Genomic DNA, 24,331 nt, shown 5'->3' with positions numbered 1-24,331 from the left:
AGTTAACTGAAAACAAAACAAAGACCAAAATGCTTGCATTACTAAGAGCTTGCAGTAGAGCGTGATTACTGTTGGTCCCAAACTTAACACAGAGAGAAGGATGTGAAACCTCAGAAAGGCCGAGAGCAGATTTCCCGAGACACAGAGGCTGGCGCTGCGTCAGGTGGATGCAGCTGCCGTGTGTCTGGCTGCGACTGAGTGAAGAACGTCCTGGAAATACAGAAACCAACGGCTGTGCGTCCGAGAGGAGGCCGCCACAGATTTCAAATGTGTTCGCTGTTCCTGGAACAGAGCCTCCCTCTGGCGCGTTCACTTCTGGCTTGAGCACTCGTGTCCAAGGGTACCTCAGGGCAGCACTGGCAGACGGGAGGAAGTTCTGTTTCAGGGCTTGCAGTCAGTTTGCCCAGAAGCATCAGAGCTCACAGTCCAAAGCCCACAGAACAACTGAGTCATCGACGACACCCTTGGGCCCTCAATTGTTTTTCCTCCTATTGCACCGTTCTGGAACAAAGAAAGTATCTATTTCTCACGGCCAAGAAGCACAAGTATATCTGGGTGTTCCCAGGCAGTAAATTGAGAGTTAATGCTCAAAGGCAGCAGAACTTTCTTTTTAAAATAAAATTTATTTATTTGGCTGCTCTGGGTCTTGTTGCAACGCATGGTATCTTCATCACGTCAAGCAGGATCTTTCGCTGCACTGCACAGACTCTCCTCAGACGTGGCGAGCACGTTCCAAAGCACGCGGGCTTCAGTAGTTCCAGCACATGGGCTCAGGAGTTGCGGCCCGTGGGCTTAGCTGCTCTGCAGCATGTGGGACCTTAGATCCCCGACCAAGGATCGAACCCGGGCCTCCTGCAACAGGAACATGGAGTCTTAGCCACTGGACCACTGGGAAAGTCCAGTGGCAGAACTTTGAAGAAGGGACCAGGAATGCTTGTTTACTGTGCTAAGGCACATACATATTCAAGAATGCCTCCAGACCTTTGGATTCTTGAGCTAGTCAATGACCAAACCACTGGTAACACCCTGAGTAAGATGCACAAACATGGAGGCCATGGGTCCATCACTTTATCTTCAGAAAGTGGTGGTCCAAGGGGGTGAGGGGGCAGAGACACAGAGGCATTCCGGCAGCACAGCAAAAACAACCCAGTCAGCCACACAAAAACTAGATCAGAACCAACACCAACCAGCTTTCACACTCACAGGTCACGTGCACTGTGTAACAGGAACGAGGAGCCTAAACCCGGAGACACAAGTGTGCAGCCTCATGAGCTTTACTCTGCAGGAAGCCTGCAGGGGCGCAGAGACCTCCACTGGAGCCTCACTCTTCATCCTGGCATGCAGGCCCGGTTGGTTTTCCCTGGTAGGCTGCAGTCCTGGGGGATCTGTGAGTGGGAGCACCTTCCCTGAGGTCCTCTTGCTCAAGCAGGCTTTCCTCAGGTCCCCCAATCTGTCGGGAGCTCCCTCGGCCAGGACGTGCCCTGGATGATGAGCGCCCGTTGGCCCCACTGAATCGACGGCAGTGGAACCAGTGAGGCCAGTGGCTGAGGTCCTTTTGCCAGTGCTGACTGGGAGCTGACATGGTAACTCTGAGGATCCGACCGAAGGGTCATCCAGGGAAATGAGGGGCTCCTTCTCCGCCTGAGTGGTCTCCGGCAAATGTCCCCCAGAGGAGAGTTCCACCGGGGAGGTGTGTTTAGCGTGGAGAAACCAGGAACCACGCGACGCGCCCCCGCACGCTTAGCTGAGAAGGGCTGTGACTTTATCCACAGACCACTCACACCACCAGCTGCAGAGACCGCTGGCGGGCGAGCTCGCCACATCCTCACATCCTCCCCTCTTCTTCCGGGCCCTGGAGCCCCGCAATCACCCCTCGCCCGCCCCCCACCCCCGCCAGCCTGATGGGGAGCGCCCACTGAGGTCTCAGGAAGCACCCTGTCCTGGGAGCTCTCACACACCCTCGAGGGGGACACGCAGGCCTAGCTCACACAGCCTTCCTCTCGTCAGGCCGCTGGTCGGGGAAGAGATGGGGACAAGGGTCAGCTTCGAGGTCACTCAAGACACCCCGGGCTCGCTGCTCACCCTCTGTTTACACGCTCTCCGTTTCAAACGTTGAGCCCCAGCCACTTTGTCTTGGATTTTAAAACCTAGCAACATGACCTTCGTCACCTTTTCTGGGAGACTCCTGATGGCACGTCTGGGCTTAGAGGCTGTAGAGGCGGCAGGCGTTCTCGCGGAGGGTGGCCAGGGTGTAGCTGAGTGACAGGACCTTGACCCTGGCGATCTCTCGAACTGTGGCCAAGGCCAGGCCGGGGTGGGCGCACTGGCAGACGCTCCTGAGAACCTGGAAGACACCAAGCCTTCAGGACACCGCTCCACCTTCCGGGCATGACCATCACGTCTGACCCCCTCCCCGGTCCTCCCCCAGCAGGGCCTCTCTGACACTGTGTAGACGCCCCTGTCTGCAGGTACAGAGAGTCCAGTCATGGGAGCACCAGTGAGCAGGTCCCACGCTTCCCTGGTCGACCCTCTATAGGGTGGGGCTCTGCACCGCCTGGAACAGAGTAGCTATGCTTCAGTTTCTCGGTCCCCCAGACTCTGATTCTGAAAAGCAACACAGAGGCGGCGCCTACACAGCCAAGGTGTGGGGGCGGGGCACCTGGAAAGGTACTGTGGCCCGGGTCCTGCCGGCCCCGCGTGGTGACCGCCCGCCTCCCACCCTCTCCCCTCAGAGCCTCAGCTCAGCCTGAAGACGGCCCTACCTATCATGGCAGGAAATGGGGGGTGTCGCTTTCCATGACGATCCTCTCCAGCGGGATCTCTCTCACAGCCTGCCGGCTCTCGCTGGCAGAGGAGCAGGTCAGGATGGCCGTGAAGCCCACAGACATGTTGGGAAAGAGCTCCAGGAGCGGCTTGATGACCCGGTAGCTGCTGGCGAAGCAGTGCCTGCAGAAGGACACTTCCAGATTGGGGCTCCCTCCTAACCCGCTCTGCAGAGCCCCGACTTCCCCCAGACCCGTCACCTCGCTTATGGGACTGCCGGTGGGTAAACTGTCAGACACAGAAAGACCGCATCCCAGGGACGGACTCTTAGTCCACGCAGTCAGGGGCAGAGTGGACGACCCGAGTCCCTCGGGATCACGACAGCAGGGAAACACTACGTCCACGTGGTCAAGTGAACGAGAAGGAAATAAAGTTGAACATGGGGGGCTGGCCTACAGGTGAATTTTCTTCTCTGAACTGACCCATCTGCACTCTTAGTACAACACACGTCAGCCCACAAGGGCTGAGTGCCCACGCCTCGTGTCTCTGATGGAGGCTCCAGTCAGAGGCGACACTCTCCCAGCCCAGGGACCCTGGAGGCAGGCGTCTAGTGGCCGGACAGCCCCACCCGCTTCAGCCACCTGTCATGACCCGGCCTGAGATCCAGACTCCCTGTTTCCTCAGTTAACCCATTCTCACCCCTCTTGAAAGCACCATTCGGGCATCACTCCTGACCTTACTGTAGCCAGACACAGCTAAGGGCCCCTCCTCTTTCTCCCAGGGCACCCAGTGTCCACCTCAGCCCCACGTCCTTGGGACAGGGACCAGCTGACCGTCTCTCACAGCTCCTCCGGGGCCCCTCCTCCCCAAGCCCAGCCCACACCTAAAACAAGTACACGATGCGGGGGTCGGTGACTTTACCAAACTAAAGACCCCTAAGCACCATTTTGTACATTGTCACCCTGCTTATTTAACTCATATGTGAGCACATCATGTGAATGCCAGGCTGGATGAAGCACAGGCTGGAATCAAGATTGCTGGGAGAAGCGTCAATAACCTCAGATATACAGATGACACCACCCTTACGGCAGAAAGTGAAGAGGAACTAAAAAGCCTCTTGATGAAAGTGAGAGAGGAGAGTGAAAAAGTTGGCTTAAAGCTCAACATTCAGAAAACGAAGATCATGGCACCCGGTCCCATCACTTCATGGCAAATAGATGTGGAAACAGTGGCTGATGTTATTTTGGGGGGCTCCAAAATCACTGCAGATGGTGACTGCAGCCATGAAATTAAAAGATGCTTGCTCCTTGGAAGGAAAATTATGACCAACCTAGATAGCAAATTAAAAAGCAGAGACATTACTTTGTCAACAAAGGTCCATCTAGTCAAGGCTATGGTTTTTCCAGTGGTCATGTATGGATGTAAGAGTTGGACCATAAAGAAAGCTGAGTGCGGAAGAATTGATGCTTTTGAACTGTGGTGTTGGAGAACTCTTGAGAGTCCCTTGGACTGCAAGGAGATCCAACCAGTCTATCCTAAAGGAAATCAGTCCTGGGTGTTCACTGGAAGAAATGATGCTGAAGCTGAAACTCCAATACTTTGGCCACCTCATGCGAAGAGCTGACTCATTTGAGAAGACCCTGATGCTGGGAAAGATTGAGGGTGGGAGGAGAGGGGGACGACAGAGGATGAGATGGTTGGATGGCATCACCGACTCAATGGACATGAGTTTGGGTAAACTCCGGGAGTTGGTGATGGACAGGGAGCCCTGGTGCACTGCGGTGCATGGGGTCGAAAAGAGTCGGACACAACTGAGCAACTGAACTGAACTGAAATACCATTTAGAGAAGAGACATCCTGGACTTCAAGGGGGTAAAGAGGGAAGGATGAATTTTTTCAATTCAAAGGAGGAGACAAAATTTCTTTTCAGGTGCCCTGAAGCCAGTCTCTCCCAAGAGCAACAGTTCTCATCTCTGGGAACTGAGCCCCCATTTCAGCCTGCTTCACGGCATGGCTACAAGTCCACGGGGTCACAAAGCGTCAGACACGACTGAGCAACTAACACTTTCCCTTTTTCACACTTTCATGGGATGGGGATCACAATGATTTAGGGTATCAGCTCAAACCAAATTAAGTTGCCATTTTTTTAGATTAAAAAAAAAATCAAATACCATAAATTTCGCATGGATCAAGCTGATAGTTAATCTTGGGAAAAGATTCTATATAAAGATGTGACATTATCAATGTTCTCCTTGCTCAGCTTCTTCTTCCCAGTAACATCTTAGCCCGAGGAGCCTGTTCACTTCACTTGCCTGCTGAAGTTGTAGGCTCTCACCTGTGAATCTTGTCCTCTGGAGGAACCCATTTTTTCATGATTTTCAGCAGATCGTCCTCCGCATCTCAGCAGTGGATCACCAAGGGCTTCCTTAGAGACACGGCCAGCTGCAGCGGCCTCTCGAAAACCTGGGAGGAGACAGGGGGACAATGCCTGTGGGTCAGGGTCACTCTGGTTACCCCCAGAGCAGCCAGTGCAGTGGGCAACCCCCACTGCATCCGATTCTTTGTTCTTAAACTTTATAATGCATGAAAATGAAAGTCTCTCAGTCGTGTCTGACTCCTTGCAATCCCATGGCCTATACAGTCCATGGAATTCTCCAGCCCAGAATACCAGAGTGGGTAGCCTTTCCCTTCTCCAGGGGATCTTTCCAGCCCTGGGATCACACCCAGGTCTCGCGCATTGCAGGCAGAGTAGTAATAGCTAACGCTGTGCACTTCCTAGGTGGTGGTGATGGTGGTGCTTTAGTCACTAAGTCGTGTCTCACTCTTGCGACCCCATGGACTGTAGCCTGCCAGGCTCCTCTGTCCATGGGATTCTCAGGCAAGAATACTGGAGTGGGTTGCCATTTCCTTTTCCAGGGGATCTTCCCAACCCAGGGATCGAACCCAGGTCTCCCATTGCAGGCGGATTCTTTACCAGCTGAGCCACCAGGGACAGCCCTCCTAGGTGGTAGCAGTATTTAGATGTATTATAACGTGCAATGCTCACGAGCACCTTAGGAGCGATCCTGCTCTTAGCCCATCCTGCAAAGAAACCGAGGCTCCAAACGAGGTCATGTAACTTGCAGCTGGTGAGCTCCAGCACCACGACTGAAACCTGAACCCAGGCTGTGCTCACAGCATCTGGGGCTCCAGGGGCAGGGCGGCGCCCACCACTACCAGCTGAGTGTCCTCCCTTTCACTGCCCCCTCCTCTACCCCCACTCCCAAGAGGTAATCCATCACCCTGCACAGCTTTTCCTATACACACGCTGCCATCCATACACACATCTGCACAACGCCCGACTCTGGGAAGGTGTGCGTGTGTGTGTGGAAAGAATACTACACACATTTCCTCCAACTTGCTTTCCTAACCAAAATCAGGTCTTCTTCCAGGTGGACACCTACAGATGTATTACATTTTTAAAAGTTCTAGTTACCTTAAAAATCGTCAGTAGTAAAATATACAAGTTGCTAGTAACTGTAATGAAAAAATAGGGCTAGAACTTATTCTTTCCTTTAACAAGATCAGTTTAGGGAAATAAAGAACAAAAACACTAATTCATTTATAAACAAATTATGTCATCTTCAACTTAATGTTTCCATGGATTTTTTTTTCAATTGTGGAATATAATTCATGTTTGAATCACTACATCAAATAAAAAGATGTTTTGGGTACTTTGAGTCCGGGGTGCTCACCTGACAAGACCTTCAGATCCAACACTTACACTCCCTCCCCTCAGAGCGGTGGCAGTGAGCCAATACCAATTCCGATGTAACTCATGCTGAATCTGTGATTCCAACTAAGGGAACCAAGAGCATAGACTGCTCGCCAAGTCTAGACAAGCTAGATCCAGTATCTAGAGCTGGTGGGAACCCCCCCACCAACACAGCCACCCTCCCTGGGCCCCTCCACAGGCAGGAGGTAGCAAAGGATTCTAATTCCTACATTTAATTTTTACGTCTAAAAAATCTTTCCTTAAGTAATCAAACTAGTACAGCCTTGAGGTGGAATATTACATAGCTGTTAAAAAGCCTATTTTTCAAAGCATATTTAATGAAGCAGGAACACTTTCACAGTAGAAAAAAGGTTTGTGACTACTACTTTTTCATTTTAATTTTCCTAGTTTTCTAAAAACCATGTAGAGACAGCCCACATGTTCCTGATTCTATGGCAGGTGTTTGAAAGACATGCCTCCAACTGTTCCTTGCAATTTTCCAAGGCACAGCAACATTAAAAATATGAATTTCAAAACACATCTGAATTTCAAAACTGTTAAGAAGGAAGAATTTTTAGGGGACAGAAACTGTGGCTGGGCTGGAGAATTTGTCCTCCCCAGGAAGCCAGCTGAAAAAGCACAGGAGTAAATGAAGCTTACTGGGAGGAAAAGGTCTCCTGATGGTCATGGTCACCATCCTGATGGAACAGGAAACGATCTGTACACATTTGTCTACTTCTCAAATATTTTGCAACGGGCACACTAAGTTATAAAATATATTTTATATAAGTTATAAATAATTATATATAAGTTATAAAATATAAACTATAACAACACAAGAGAAGACTCTAAACATGGACATCACCAGATGGTCAACACCGAAATCAGATTGATTATATTCTTTGCAGCCAAAGATGGAGAAGCTCTATACAGTCAGCAAAAACAAGACCAGGAGCTGACTGTGGCTCAGACCATGAACTCCTTATTGCCAAATTCAGACTTAAATTGAAGAAAGTAGGGAAAAGAAAACCACTAGACCATTCAGGTATGACCTAAATCAAATCGCTTATGATTATACAGTGGAAGTGAGAAATAGATTTAAGGGCCTAGATCTGTTAGATAGAGTGCCTGATGAGCTATGGAATGAGGTTTGTGACATTGTACAGGAGACAGGGATCAAGACCATCCCCATGGAAAAGAAATGCAAAAAAGCAAAATGGCTGTCTGGGGAGGTCTTACAAATAGCTGTGAAAAGAAGAGACGCGAAAAGCAAAGGAGAAAAGGAAAGATATAAACATCTGAATGCAGAGTTCCAAAGAATAGCAAGAAGAGATAAGAAAGCCTTTTTCAGCAATCATTGCAAAGAAATAGAGGAAAACAACAGAATGGGAAAGACTAGAGATCTCTTCAAGAAAATCAGAGATACCAAAGGAACATTTCATGCAAAGATGGGCACAGTAAAGGACAGAAATGGTATGGACCTAACAGAAGCAGAAGATATTAAGAAGAGATGGCAAGAACACACAGAAGAACTGTACAAAAAAGATCTTCACGACCCAGATAATCACGATGGTGTGATCACTGACCTAGAGCCAGACATCCTGGAATGGGAAGTCAAGTGGGCCTTAGAAAGCATCACTACGAACAAAGCTAGTGGAGGTGATGGAATTCCAAGTTGAGCTATTCCAAATCCTGAAAGATGATGCTGTGAAAGTGCTGCACTCAATATGCCAGCAAATTTGGGAAACTCAGCAGTGGCCACAGGACTGGAAAAGGTCAGTTTTCATTCCAATCCCAAAGAAAGACAATGCAAAAGAATGCTCAAACTACCGCACAATTGCACTCATCTCACATGCTAGCAAAGTAATGCTTAAAATTCTCCAAGCCAGGCTTCAGCAATATGTGAACCGTGAACTTCCTAATGTTCAAGCTGGTTTTAGAAAAGGCAGAGGAACCAGAGATCAAATTGCCAACATCTGCTGGATCATGGGAAAAGCAAGAGAGTTCCAGAAAAACATCTATTTCTGCTTTATTGACTATGCCAAAGCCTTTGACTGTGTGGATCACAATAAACTGTGGAAAATTCTGAAAGAAATGGGAATACCAGAACACCTGATCTGCCTCTTGAGAAATCTGTATGCAGGTCAGGAAGCAACAGTTAGAACTGGACATGGAACAACAGACTGGTTCCAAATAGGAAAAGGAGTACGTCAAGGCTGTACACTGTCACCCTGCTTATTTAAGTTATATGCAGAGTACATCATGAGAAATGCTGGACTGGAAGAAACACAAGCTGGAATCAAGATTGCCGGGAGAAATATCAATAACCTCAGATATGCAGATGACACCACCCTTATGGCAGAAAGTGAAGAGGAACTCAAAAGCCTCTTGATGAAAGTGAAAGTGGAGAGTGAAAAAGTTGGCTTAAAGCGCAACATTCAGAAAATGAAGATCATGGCATCCGGTCCCACCACTTCATGGGAAATAGATGGGGAAACAGTGGAAACAGTGTCAGACTTTATTTTTCTGGGCTCCAAAATCACTACAGATGGTGACTGCAGCCATGAAATTAAAAGACGCTTACTCCTTGGAAGGAAAGTTATGACCAACCTAGATAGCATATTCAAAAGCAGAGACATTACTTTGCCAACAAAGGTCTGTCTAAGTCAAGGCTATGGTTTTTCCTGTGGTCATGTATGGATGTGAGAGTCGGACTGTGAAGAAGGCTGAATGCCGAAGAATTGATGCTTTTGAACTGTGGTGTTGGAGAAGACTCTTGAGAGTCCCTTGGACTGCAAGGAGATCCAACCAGTCCATTCTGAAGGAGATCAGCCCTGGGATTTCTTTGGAAGGAATGATGCTAAAGCTGAAACTCCAGTACTTTGGCCACCTCATGAGCTGCTCCCAGAGGACCTGACCTTGGCTGCCTCGAGCACCTGCAGGGTAAAGAAGGGGCCAGCAGTTCACCGCTGCCCCTGCCTGCTGCCCTTCGTCCACTTCCAGCCATCCTGGGGCTCCCTGGAGGAGGGCAGGCCAGAGGCTGGCTTCACTCACCTCCCCCCTCCTTTCCATTACCCATCACATGTCTCATGGTTTCAGAGATGCCAAAGCGCCCCAAATGTCTGGATTCCCAAAGCACATGGGACAAGTCCAGAAGATCCCAAGATTGACCAAAGCCTTTGTTCCACTGAGCTTCCAAGTCCACAACCTGCTTCCACAATTGCCCAGTGCTTTCGCTTGCACAGCACTACGTCCTGGAGACTAGAGCTACCAGAGGGTCTGGAAATCCCACTCCCAAGGTCACCAAAGGGGAAAGGGAAGGGGTGGCAATACATGAGGACGTTGGGACTGACACAGACACACTCACATCTATAGAACAGCTAATCAACAAGGCCCTCCTGTGCAGCAGGGGACACTACACTCAACATTCTGTAAGAACCCACGGGTCTGACCAGGCTCCTCAGCTCCATTCTGGACTCCGCTCCACCAAACCACATCCTGAGTCAGTCCTGTGACCTCTCAGCCCTCCCTCCAGACTGGATGCTCCTCAGAAGCCATCTCACGGCGCCACCTCAGACGCAGTGCTCAGCACACAGTCCTCACGCACGTGCTTAGGACGCAGAACAAGAGGGGGCAGAACCCCAGGACTCCCGAGACGGGACCAGGCTCCTCATCTCTCTGTGGCTGCCAGTAAGCCAACTGTGAGAAACAAGAACCTTTAGGCCTGAGATACAGACAAGGGTCTCTGCCATTGGATCAGACCCCGAACAGAGGCCACACCCTCACCTCTCTATTCAGCCACACCTGACACCTCGAGCCGAGGACACAGTGAAACAGCAGGACCCTAGGGCCCTCGCTCACATGTGCTCTGCCTGACTTTTGTCTATGAAAAACTTTAGGCAAAGAATACGTTTATCAGAGAAGTGAGAACGTGCAAAAACAAAGGAGAACAGTCAAAGGAGACCAAACAGTAATAACGTACTCATTAAGCGCATAGTCAAGCTCCTTTAGTTCCTTCTCAATGGCTAACAGGCAATATTCTGAGCCATGCCCTGTGAGCTGTCTTGTAGATACGGAAACGCCCACCAGGTGGAAGAAATTAACTAGGTGATGACCAGACGGTACCCATGACATATGCAGCCACCATTCTGACAACTGGCTTCAAGAGATAGAAACAAACTAACTCTGGAACTGAAGATTGCTGCTGCTGCTGCGGCTGAGTCGATTCAGTTGTGTCCGACTCTGTGCAACCCCATAGACGGCAGCCCACCAGGCTCTCCCGTCCCTGGGATTCTCCAGGCAAGAACACTGGAGTAGGCTGCCATTTCCTTCTCCAATGCATGAAAGTGAAAAGTGAAAGGGAAGTCGCTCAGTCGTGTCTGACTCTTAGCGACCCCATGGACTGCAGCCCACCAGGCTCCTCCATCCATGGGATTTTCCAGGCAAGAGTACTGGAGTGGGGTGCCATTGCCTTCTCCGGGAACTGAAGATTAACTGTACCTAAAACAAGATGACCAATTTGAAGACGACCTACAGAGCTGACCGTGCCGTTTCTGCATAGAGCGCCTCTCTCAGCCTAAAAAATCTCTTACCCCACTGCTTGTCCGTTGTGGGGAGCTGACGTCCCCCATCACTGCCCCCCACCCATTGCCAGCATCCGAAATAAAGCAAACTTTCCTTTCCACCACCCTGGCCTGTTTATTGCTTTTGAGCAGCAGGACCCCCCACCTTTCCGCAACAGCAGCACACCTGAAAGGCTAAGTAAGACCCCGCCACATCTCTGGACCCTCTTACTGAAGTTTAACCAACTGATCCTTCTACCCGTGGGCACCCGAGACCACTGAAAGTGCAGCGAGGACAGATGGCAACATCAAAGCAGCCTCTGGCTGCCTGATTTATATTTCGGTCATACTCATTATTCTTTTTCAAAGGTTTTCAGCTCACCATTACTTCTTTGGTACGTCAGCGTGCCCACTCAAGCTTTCTGACGGTGAAGTCCGCACTGGAACACCTGGAACGCTTCCCCTAAGTAAACAGCCTGCCAGCCAAAATGCAGAGCCAAACACAGCCGCACTCCTTGGTGACAAGGTGAGACACCGCTGAGCAGAGGCTTAAGGACAGACCACTTTCCTTCCCGCTGCTTTTATTTCTGATGACTTTATCAGGGGCCACCGGTCCCACCCAAATAAGACTCCACCTCCCCTCCCCGACATACAGACCTCCTCACCTCTAAAGCCCAGACCTCCAAAACCTAAAGAGCAAATCCCAAACCACCAGAAACTCTGCGTGGCACAGACTAGGACTTCCGTAACTATTTCTCCAAAACCTGACTAAATAGGCGGATGACGCTCACAAAGTAACTGGCAACGTAAGCTAGGGCTCTTCTCCTGCCTGGAACCAGCAAAGTGTTAACTGAGTGCAAGAGACTCAACCTTTCCAAACTCATGATCATCTTTCGCACACATACACACACACACACTCCCGCACTGAGAAATTTTAATTAACCCCCTTTTTAAAGTAAACCAAATGGATGAAATGCACCTTCTCCACGAAGCACCCCTCAGTCTGCTCCCAGTAAACATGAAGACCTCCTCTGTGTTCCCCCTGGGGAACTAAAGGGGAACCTCCAAAACAAACCCACTACACAAGACCCCAGCGCCCTGGCAGCCGTAACCCTGGTGAAAAGTCACACCAGAAACCAAATTCTTTTTCCTGGTTCTGTGCTTCAACGTTCAAGTCCCAATTCCTTAAATTTACAATAAAATACATATGGTTTTGTTTCTGGGGCACACCATCCAGAGTCTGCAGCCTGACTGCTGATCGCAAGCACCTGGGGTTTATTTAAAGACTTCGAAGCCCCACCGACATCTCAAGTCACCTGGGCGGAGCAGAATGTCAGGGCAAGGATCTTAAAGTACCTCAAAGCGCTGCCCAGTTGGAACACTGCCCCTGTCTGGAACTTCAGGTCATCCCCTAGCGTCTTCCAGCTTGCATGAAGACATCTGGGAAGCCCCCAGAGATCTTGAGATCTTTTTTTTTTTTTTAACTATCCTCTCACCAAAATACCCACATCCAACCTCTCAAGCCAAGGGGAAAGGGCTTCGCAGTCCGTAAAGTGGACTGGGTGCCTCTTAAGGCTGCAGGCGCCCTCCCCGAAACACACCGTTTGTTCCAGGGGTCTGGCAGGGCACAGAGGGGATCCCCGTGAGGAAAGCAGCCCCCGGGAGCTCCGAACCAGGCCTCCTTTGGAAGGGGAGGAGGAACGACTGCAGCGGGAGCCCCAGGACACAGGTCCTCATTCTGGATTTCCAGGAGCCTGGGGCTGCTGGTGCGTCCTGAACCCGACACAGCACGGGGAGCTGACTGGGGGGCGGGGTAGACATCACTGCGCTCCCAGAGCCAGCTGCGCCGGGGGAACTCCGCCCTGGACGCTGCTGCTGACCACCTGCAAGGTACGGAAGGGCCGGGAGTCCAGCATCACCCCTCCTGACTGTCCTTCCTCAGCCTCCGGCCATCCTGGGACTCCCTGGGGAAGGGCAGGCCAGTAGGTCAGAGGCTGGCTTCACTCACCTTTCCCCCTTTTTTCCACTGAAGAAGGTTTCAGAGTTGCCAAAGCACTTGGGACAAGTTCAGGCCCACACTGCTTCCACAGCTACCAAGTGCTTCAGTTTGCCCAGAGCTACTTTGGGGTGTCAGAGAGCTTCTTGGGCTATGACGGGCTGCCATGGAGCTTGCGACGCAAAGCCCTTTTGAAGAGACCAGCATCTAGAAAGTCAGGGAGCAAGTAGGTCCACACCTACGAAAAATAAATCCTGGTATGGGGGGCAGGAGAAGAGGAAACTGCCCTGCACTGTTGGTGGGAATGGAAACTGGTAACAGCCACCATAGAGAACAATCTGCAAAAATTTTTACTCTAAAAATAGGGCTACCCTATGATCTAGCAGTCCCACTCCAGGGTACATATCTGGAGGAAACCCTATTTTGAAAAAAACACAGGCACCCCAAGATTTCACTGCACCACTATTTTAAATAAATAAATGCACGATAATAAAGAGATTATATTTTTAAAAAGAAAGAATTTGTTAGGCAGGACCACCAGAGGTAGAAAAGTAAATGTTTATACCAGTTCTAAATGCATGGGATTTCACGAAGAAATGGGGACGGAGCTGCTGATCTGAATCACAAATGTTACATGAGAACCTACTGTTTCTTCCCCTCCCTCCTCCATTCCTAGGTCTCTTTCTTAGGTGATATTATCACACCTGTACATCTTTTTTTTAAACTTAATACTAAAAACAATTTTTTTTATGTATATGGCTGTGCCCAGTCTTAGTTTTGGCATGGGAGATCTTCTGTTTTTAGTTCTGGCATTCACACTTTTAGTTGCGGTATGTATGATCTAGTTCTCTGACCAGGGATTGAACCTGTGCCCACCGCATTCAAAGTGTGGGGTCTTAGCCCCTGGGCCACCAGGGAAGTCCCACACCGGTACATCTTTGAAGGCATCAGCACAGCACTTTCACCTTGTAAACTAAAAAAAAATGCAGGCAACCTAAAATTTGAGAGTTATGCTTTATTCAGGATTACTGGGAGAAATATCAACAACCTCAGATATGCAGATGATACCACCCTAATGGCAGGAAGTGAAGAGGAACTAAAGAGCCTCTTGATGAAGGTGAGAGAGGAGAGTGAAAAAGCTGGCTTAAAGCTCAACATTCAAAAAACAAAGATCATGCCATCATCACTTCATGGCCAATAGATGGGTAAAAAAATGAAAACAGCGACAGGCTTCATTTTCTTGGGCTCCAAAATCACTGCAGATGGTGACTGCAGCCATGAAATTAAAAGATGCTTGCTCCTTGGAAGAAAAGCTATGACCAACCTAGACAGTGTATTAAAAAGCAGAGACATCACTTTGCCAACAAAAGTCTGTCTAGTCAAAGCTGTGGTTTTTCCAGGAGTCACGCACGGATGTGAGAGTTGGACCATAAAGAAGGCTAAGCGCCAAAAAATTGATGCTTTTCAACTGTGGTGTCAGAGAAGGCTCTTGAGAGTCCCTTGGACTGCAAGGAGATCAAACCAGTCAATCCTTTAGAAATCAACCCTGAATATTCATTGGAAGGACTGATGCTGAAATTGAAGCTCCAATACTTTGGCCACCTGATGCGAAGACCTCACTGGAAAAGACCCTGATGCTGGGAAAGACTGGGGGCAGGAGAAGGGGATGACAGAGGATGAGATGGTTGGATGGCATCACCGACTCAATGGACGTGAGTGGAGCACCCTATCCTTTGTCACATGACAGAGGCATGAAGAAATGAGCTCCTGCATGGAGACCAAAACATGATATTCTGCTTCCCTGTTTTCACATGCCCTTCCCTCTCACAGTCAGCCACTAAGGCTGCAGCACTGGGCCGTGTGCTTTGCACGGAACTGACCCACCCACGCAGACTCTTACCTTTCCTTGAACCAAAGGCTGGACTCAAGTCTCACACCACAAAAACATCTGAGAGCCCTCTTGCATAACCCTGGTTTCACCCTGGAATTGCCTGGAAAATGTGATGAAAACCAATTTATTTTCATTCTCTATAAACTATGTCGCTCACAGGAAATTAGGTTATACATCTCAAATACAACATTGTGTGTCAACTACGGTTTTTTTTCAGACTTTAAACTTTTTATTTTGTATTGCTGCTGCTGCTGCTAAGTCACTTCAGTCATGTCCAACTCTGTGCGACCCCACAGACCGCAGCCCACTAGGCTCCCTCATCCCTGGGATTCTCCAGGCAAGAACACTGGAGTGGGTTGCCATTTCCTTGTCCAATGCATGAAAGTGAAAACTGAAAGTGAAGTTGCTCAGTTATGTCTGACTCTTAGCGACCCCATGGACTGCAACCCACCAGACTCCTCCGTCCATGGGACTTTCCAGGCAGAGTACTGGAGTGGGGAGCCATTGCCTTCTCCGTTATGTAGTATTGGGATATAGCCAATTAACAATGTTGCAATAGTTCCAGGTGAACAGCCAAGGGACTCAGCCACACATATACATGTATCCATTCTCTTCCAGACGTCCATCCCACCTGGGGTGGCACATAACAGTAAGTAGAGTTCCACGTGCTATACAACAGGTCTTTGTTGGTTATCCATTTTCAACTACATATCCGGATCAATACACAGAATGTGTGAAGGAGGTCACAGGTGATAGTATTTAAAACTCACTTGTCATCTCTGTGGCAAGCCTAGAGTGAAAAGCACGTCTTTAAATCTTGCCCCTCAAACTTTAACATGCATACAAAGCATTCCAGCACACAAGGAAGAAGCTATGAGTCTGCAGCTTTGGTGTGGGGCCCGTGAACTGGCATCTTTAACAAGCTTCTTCCTTGTGCAGATGCTGCTCCCCTAGGACCACTTTTAACAGCACTAGAGAAAGCAGACAGGCCACACCTCAGCTCCTTCCACCAAACACCTAATCGCACGACACCTACTGTTGGTTCCATTAAAGACCACCATCCTGTCCTGAAGGATCCCATGTCTGGCTAGCACCGTAAGGTTTATGGAACAAAGACTGTAACATTTGAGTCTCTATTTGGAAAATGATGCACATAGTCATTAACCCTATGACTACTGAGCCTCTACCGTGCGTTCACAAGAAGTCAAGGCAGGTATGTCTTTTTTTAAATTATGTTTGGCTCTGCAGGCCCTTCGTTGTTGCATGGGCTTTCCACAGCTGTGGTGTGCGGGGCTACTCTTCTCTGTGGGGCGTGGGCCCCTCACGGAGGTGCCTCCCTTCTTGTGGACAGACTCGAGGGCCGTGGGCTTTCCACAGCTGTGGGGCACGGGCCCCTCACAGAGGTGGCTTCCCTTCTTGTGGCGCACAGACTCGAGGGCCCACGGGCTTCAGTAGTCGTGGGACACAGGCTCAGTACTTGCAGGCTGCAGGCTCTAGAGCGTGGGCTCAGCAGCTGTGGCACCTGGGCTGAGTTGCACTGAGGTATGTGGAATCTCCCCGGACCAGGGATTGAACCCATGTCCCCTGCAGTTAACAGGCGGGTTCGCATCCACTGTGCCACCAGGGAAGTCCAAGGCAGGTTTTTTTCTGCCTCTGGAGAAACAATCCATAGTCAGACTGTGAGGCCACCCAACCAGGCTGGAAGGGCCCCCAGTGCGTGCGGAAGGCCCATCCCTGCTCCCTTGTGGAGGGCAGGCACTTTGGGCCAGGGATTTAGAAGTGCGCCCTAAACAACCTGTCTCCTCGGGGCGCATCCTTGGGTTCCTTCAAGCTCATCACCTAGCCCTGAGGTCTCGCCCTGGACCCGCAGGTTGAGTTCGCCAGTGCTCTGGCGCCCTCCGGTGGACACCCGCTGTAACAACAACCCTCAGCCCTTCGGCCTGCCTCCATCCCTTTCCCCTGGCAACTGCACAGTCTATCACAATCTTACCTTAAGATTTAATTTTTTATTCAGAAACACTGGACTAGACCAAAGGTCACTTGAAATAGACTATTTCTAATCACAGGCAGAAAAACTAAGTGACACGAGAGAAAATGTACTTTTATGGTGGTTGAAGAGATGCGCTGTGCTGTTAGTCGCTCAGTCGTGTCTGACCCCATGGCCGTAGCCCGCCAGGCTCCTCGGTATATGGGGATTCTCCAGGCAAGAATACTGGAGTGGGTCATCACGCCCTCCTCCAGGGATCTTCCCAAACCAGGGACTGCTGAAGAGATGGGGTGAGTACAATTACTTCAGCGATTAGCTCAACTCTCACTTTGATGGCGGGACACGGACCTGTGTTCATACTTTCCTAACGTTCCAGAAAGAAATATTTATAATAAGATCAATTTACATTGGAATCGCAGCTTTCCCTCTTTAAGACCTAGTGACTTTCCGTGGGTTTATTCTCCCCTCAAGCACTGTTTTTGCAGAAGCACTAGTCACTCAGTCATGCCAGACTCTGCAACATCTCCTCTGTCCATGGAATTCTCCAAGAAAGAAGAATACTGGAGCGGGTAGCCATTCCCTTCTCCAGGGGATCTTCCCAAACCAAGGCTCAAACCCGAGTCTCCTGCACTGAGGCAGATTCTTTACCGTCTGAGCCAACAAGGAAGCCATTTTGCGAAATGGAGATAAGAAAATCCACTTGCATAACTTTTAGAGTTGAATGAGATAAAATGTGAAGGATGGCATTGATCAATAGAACTTAATGAAAATCTACACCCTTTCCTTTTTCTCCTTTCTCCAAGCAGGTGTTCATTCTTTGCAAACTTCATACTCTCTTTTCTCTCCAGGGACATCACAATTCCTGATACACAAGAAACAAAAAATGTTTGTGGACTGATTCAGCCATTATTCCAGCTGAGACATTCATCAGCTTCTATCCACGCTGGTGAAACAGCCTCTATTCTCCTCTGTGCTGTCTCTTTTAACTGCGGTCTCCTCTACGAAGATGCTAGTTGCCTGGGTGTGGAATATTACTAGATTTTATTCCCTAATATTATCTTGTAGTTATTACTCTCCTGTTGGCTTGTCCCATTTCTTTGTACCCTCCCATCTCAGTACAATGATTTAACAAATAATTAGATAAATAATCTTTTGATTAACATACTATTTAGTCATAATAGATCTCACAGAAAATGCCAGTCTTTAGGTGCAGTTGATCAATGTTTTATCTATGTTCTTTCAAGAGGTAAACATCATAGTTTCTTAAAATGCATATGAAAAACAGAACATTCACTTTCTTGATCGCTTCACCAAAGTTTAGAATTTTTTGCTAAAATTTTTTGCTAAAACTACAAGGCCAGGAAGTGGAATGACAAAGAAATATACAATGTCACAGTCATGTTTTCATCTCTTCTGGATGACAATAAATCACAGTTTGGTATTATTAATGTATATTGAATTTTATGCAGCTTACTTTACAGGCAAAAACTGTGAACATAACTCCTTTTCAATAGACACAAAATCTAACAGTAAACTACCCAAAGGGGTGGAAAATTTATATTGCTTCTTTTAACAGATGTAGTAATAAAACTATGACTTATGAGAACAAGAGTACAGGGAGAAATTAAAAGACATAAAACACTGGGAACCAATGAAAACAACACTAAATATAGTCAAAAAAATAGAAAACATATCAACTTTATACCTCTGCAATTAAATAAATATTTATATATGTAGGGAATAAATACTTCAGCAGAAAACTGTTAATTAAAAAGAATAATGTTTCATAGAACAAATACACAGCAACAGTGCATCTAAGATACACAGATAAGCATTTTAAATCAGGCTAAGAGGTCTTGTCCAAACACACAGAAATAATTTTGCCATCTAAAAGCATGAGGGTGGTTGACTAAGATTTGACTCAGGTAGGATCTACAGGAAACTTTCTCCTGGTGTCTACTTTATCAAATTCAAGTCATTAAGGTATTTATTTCAGAAGTAGATCTCATTCCATAAAGAATTATTTAGAGAATTTCATTGTTTCTGCCTTTCATTAAGTCTGCTGCTGCTGCTGTTAAGTCGCTTCAGTCGTGTCCGACTCTGTGCGACCCCATAGATGGGAGCCCACCAGGCTCCCCTGTCTCTGGGATTCTCCAGGCAAGAACACTGGAGTGGGGTTCCATTTCCTTATTAAGTTTAGATATCAGTATATCTGCAGTCCTAGGGATAGAAACATAAAACATGTTGATATCCTATGGTTTGGGGCAGCTATTAATGTTTTTCTGTTTGTTTAAGAAGAACCGATTTATTTTCAAACTAATATGAAATCAAATAACTTTGTCTTGTTTCTATGTCTTTTATAAAGTTGATTAAGGACAATGGAATGCACAGTTACATTGCAAGACTAGATATGACCATTAAGAATGACAAAATCATTAGTGTAAGATTGATTCTTTTTAAAAATTTTGTAGTAATAAAAAGAGACAGTGGTGGACAGGGGAGCCCGGCGTGCTGTAGTCCACAGGGTTACAAAGAGCTAGACAGTCCACAGGGTTACAAAGAGCTGGACAGTCCACAGGGTTACAAAGAGCTGGACATGACTTAGCGACTGAACAAGAAGAAGAAATACATTGTAGGGCATGTATTACCATCCTTGTAAAAGCTGTGAGAAACTATGAATGAGTAAATCTACATTTGTTAGCTAATGGTATGATACAACCACACACTTATCAAAATAAAAATGAAGTCCATATACATACAAAATCTAGTCTTTATCATTAGCATCAAGAGAAACTATAGACCCCAAATGAAGTCCTGATGGTAACACTCTTAAAACAATAACATTTTAAGTGCTATTACAAACCCATTTGATATTCACTTTAATTGCCACAATGCTGATAAATATACTTTGTATTCAAACACATGTCACAAGTACTACCATAGCAGTTTCAAGAACAAGTAAATGGATGTTTAAAATTGCATGTTACCAGGAAAGAGGGGGAGAAAAGCAATCACAGCAAACATTAGCTCCTTAAAACAGCAAATTAAAGATTTATATTAAATCATGTTCCGTCCCACTTAGATACAGGGATCAAACCCAGGTCTCCTGCATTGCTGGCAGATTCTTTACCATCTAAGCCACCAGGAAAGCCCCATGACACATACAGAATACAATAATACAGGAAAACTTGATGTATCAACCACGCCTTGTGGTCTAAGCTGGTTTCTACTGATTAATTAGCCTGGAAAGAAGAATTGGGATGTGAAAAATGACTCAGAAGGGGAGGCTGAAATTCACTGCACAATAGTTAGTTTCTGAAAAGGATTTTAAAAATACCGCTACGCCACTATATTTTAGCTGAAGGGACAGGTAGTTACATATGCCATTTTATTTCAATTGGTCAGACAAGTTCTACTGTTCCCTTTAACCTTGTCCTACATGCAAGACTGCCACCTTAAAATCCAACATGAGAGACCTCACGCCGTGAACCCAAGATGGCATTTTTCAGTGTATGGGTCACAGAATGATCCCTGGATATTTGTTAAAAGCAAACATTCCTGTGCCTCAACCAGGTTCTACCAAGTCAGAATCACAGCAATGAGCATTGTGACAAGCAACATGCAAATTCTGACATTCACACTTGCTTAAAGTCAACTGCCCGGGGAATTCTCTGCTTATCCAGTGGTTAAGAATCCTCCTTTCAATGCAGGGGACTTGAGTTCGACCCCTGGTCAGGAACTCAGATCTCACACGCCACAGAGCAGCTAAGCCCGAGAGCCTCAACTGCGGAGCCCAAAGATCCCACATGACACAAGGGAGATGGCACAGGCTCGATGCAGACAAATAAACACTTAAACAAACAAACAAAGAGCTCTAAACTCTCTATTCTGTGTGCTATTTGTTTACCTGCAGACAGCTCTGGAATTCTTTCATCTGCCAAAGACATGAGTTAGAAATGAATAACTCAAAGGGAATTACTTGAAGGTTCACAAGGAACTCTGATAAATTTTTGCCCAAAACAACTACCAGAAGCATAGACACACACACACACACACTCACACACACACTCATACACACACACTCACACACACACTCACACACACACACAAGCATAGAAAATTGAAAACAAATCTATAGAAACAGTGGAATTTTTTAAAATCATGCATTCTTAGCTTCCTTTCCCAGAAAACCAAGTGGTTGCATTTTACTTTCAGAGCTGCCTGCACTTTGCAGACTGGACTATTAGGGTAATTAACCACACCACTGGACTTTTTTTTTTTTTTTTCCTGTGTATTCTTGCTACCTTTTCTTAATATCTTCTGCTTCTGTTAGGTCCATTCCATTGCTGTCCTTTATTGTGCCCATCTTTGCATGAAATGTTCCCTTGGTATCTCTCATTTTCTTGAAGACATCTCTAGTCTTTCCCGTTCTATTGTTTTCCTCTATTTCTTTGCATTGATCACGGAGGAAGGCTTTCTTATCTCTTCTTGCTATTCTTTGAAACTCTGCATTCAGATGGGTGTATCTTTCCTTTTCTCCTTTGCCTCTGGCTTCTCTTCTTTTCTAAGCTATTTGTAAGACCTCCTCAGACAACCATTTTGCCTTTTCGCATTTCTTTTCTTGGGGATGTCTTGATCACTGCCTCCTGTACAATGTCATGAACCTCCGCTCATAGTTCTTCAGGCACTTCTATCAGGTCTAATGCCTTGAATCTATTTGTCACTTCCACTGTATAATCATAAGGGATTTGATTTAGGTCATACCTGGTCTAGTGGTTTTCCCTATTTTCTTCAATTTAAGTCTGAATTTTGCAATAAGGAGTTCATGATCTGAGTCAGCTTCCAGTCTCATTTTTGCTGACTATAGACAGCTTCTCCATCTTTGGCTGCAAAGAATATAATCAATCTCATTTTGGTATTGACCATCTGGTGATGTCCATGTGTAGAGTCTTCTCTTGTGTTGCTGGAAGAGGGTGTTTGCTATGACCAGTGTGTTCTCTTTGCAAAACTCTGTTAGCCTTTGCCCTGCTTCATTTTGTACTCCAAGGCCAAATTTTCCTGTTACTGCAGGTATCTTGACTTCCTATTTTTGCATTCCAGTCCCCTATGATGAAAAGGACATCACTATGAACAAAGCTGGTGGAGGTGACAGAATTCCAGTTGAGCTATTTCAAATCCTAAAAGATGATGCTATTAAAGTGCTGCACTCAATATGCCAGCACATTTGGAAAACTCAGCAGTGGCCACAGAACCGAAAAGGTCAGTTTTCATTTCAATTCCAAAGAAAGGCAAAGCCGAAGAATGTTCAAACTACCACACAATTGCACTCAACTCAAACGCTAGCAAAGTAATGCTCAAAATTCTCCAAGCCAGACTTCAACAGTACATGAACCATGAACTTCCAGATGTTCAAGTTGGATTTAGAAAAGGCAGAGGAACCAGAGATCAAATTGCCAACATCTGCTGGATCATTGAAAAAGCAAGAGAGTTTCAGAAAAACATCTACTTCTGCTTTATTGACTATGCCAAAGCCTTTGACTGTGTGGATCACAACAAACTGTGGAAAATTCTTCAAGAGATGGGAATATCAGACCACCTTACCTGCCTCCTGAGAAATCTGAATGCAGGTCAAGAAGCAACAGTTAAAACTGGACATGGAACAACAGGCCGGTTCCAAATCGGGAAAGGAGTACATCAAGGCTGTATATTGTCACCCTGCTTATTTAACTTCTATGCAGAGTACATCATGCAACACGCCAGGCTGGATGAAGCACAAGCTGGAATCAAGATTGCCAGGAGAAATGTCAATAACTTCAGATATGCAGATAACACCACCCTTATGGCAGAAAGAGAAGAACTGAAGAGCCTCTTGGTGAAAGCGAAAGAGGAGAGTGGAGAAGTTGGCTTAAATCTCAACATTCAGAAAACTAAGATCATGGCATTCGGTCCCATCATTTCATGGCAAATAGATGGGGAAACAATGAAAACACTGAGAGACTTTATTTTTTGGGACTCCAAAATCACTGCAGATGGTGACAGCAGCCATGAAATTAAAAGACTCTTGCTCCTTGGAAGAAAAGCTATGACCAACCTAGAGAGCATACTAAGAAGCAGAGACATTACTTTACAGACAAACATCCATCTAGTCAAAGCTATGGTTTTTCCAGTAGTCATATATGGATGTGAGAGCTGGATTATAAAGAAAGCTGAGCACTGAAGAATTGATGCTTTTGAACTGTGGTGTTGGAGAAGACTCTTGAGAGTCCCTTGGACTGCAAGGAGATCCAACCAGTCCATCCTGAAGGAGATCAGCCCTGGGATTTCTTTGGAGGGAATGATGCTAAAGCTGAAACTCCAGTACTTTGGCCACCTCATGCAAAGAGTTGACTCACTGGAAAAGACTCTGATGCTGGGAGGGATTGGGGGCAGGAGGAGAAGGGGACGACAGAGAATGAGATGGCTGGATGGCATCACTCACTCGATGGACGTGAGTCTGAGTGAACTCTGGGAGTTGGTGATGGACAGGGAGGCCTGGCGTGCTGCGATTCATGGGGTCGCAAAGAGTTGGACATGATTGAGCAACTGAACTGAACTGAAGGAGGATTATCCTGGAGAAGGAAATGGCAACTCACTCCAGTATCCTTGCCTGGAGAATGCCACAGACAGAGGGCTACAGTCCACAGGGTTGTGAAGAGTCGGACACAACTGAGTGACTGAACACAGCAGGGAGGACATCCATGGCTGCTAACACAGCCACACGTGAACTGAGAAGCCTGAGAGCGGAGGGCCACACACAGCACTACGGTGAAACGGACACAAACCAGACATGAACTTCATCAAGCGTCCCCACCTGGCAACTTCTAGAAAACAGAGGAAAGGGGAACATGTTAAATGGCACCACAGGGAAATAATCAGCAAAATCCACATTGTGGAAAACCATATACATCATACAATCTAGTTTTTCAACAGGTAAGCAATAAATTACAAAGGGAAGACACACACACACAGAACTCTATATTAAAAGAGATGACTTGAACTTGCCTTTCATGCGGTCTTCCTATTTCAGGAAGGCTTCCCAGGTGGCATAGCGATAAAGAACCTGCCTGCCAATGGAGGAGACGCAGGGTCGACCCCTGGGTCGGGAAGATCCCCTGGAAGGAGATGGCAACCCACTCCAGTACTCTTGCCTGGAAAATCCCATGGACAGAGAAGCTCCGAGGGCTACAGGCCAAGGGGTCGGAAAGAGTCAGCCGTGACTGAGCACAACACACATTTCAGGAAAACACCAGCTTCATTCCTCTAGTTCTCAAGACAAAAGCTATGGAAACGCCTTTAACTCTTTCCTTTCCTCCAACTCAGCAAGCATCCAGTCAGTAAC

The 24,331-nt window shown here is 47.1% G+C and overlaps 1 protein-coding gene across 11 annotated transcripts in view; it reads right to left on the bottom strand.

Moving 5' to 3' along the window:
* The window catches only part of LOC147348650 (uncharacterized), a 47,209-nt gene that overhangs the window by 16,708 nt on the left and 6,170 nt on the right, over positions 1-24,331 (bottom strand). For 4 of the 11 annotated variants that reach the window (XR_015151790.1, XR_015151788.1, XR_015151789.1 and 1 more), the window contains exon 4: positions 21,382-22,057. Coding sequence is in view for 5 of the 11 variants with exons in the window: in XM_086368483.1 (XP_086224609.1) it covers positions 1,322-1,481; positions 2,170-2,344; positions 2,763-2,946; positions 5,099-5,128 (549 nt within the window). In the remaining 6 variants the exon portion in view is untranslated. Of the gene's footprint in view, positions 1-603; positions 853-1,203; positions 1,482-2,169; positions 2,345-2,762; positions 2,947-5,098; positions 5,227-14,975; positions 15,067-21,381; positions 22,058-24,331 lie in introns of those variants that run through there. The other 7 variants (XM_086368485.1, XR_015151786.1, XR_015151787.1 and 4 more) reach the window with 7 other exon arrangements.

This window comes from Bos grunniens, chromosome 22, assembly GCF_055505025.1.
Source record: "Bos grunniens cultivar Pamir isolate PY7600 chromosome 22, Bosgru_T2T1.0, whole genome shotgun sequence".
Classification (NCBI taxonomy): Eukaryota; Metazoa; Chordata; class Mammalia; order Artiodactyla; family Bovidae; genus Bos; species Bos grunniens.
This window is presented reverse-complemented; position numbering and strand designations above follow the sequence as displayed.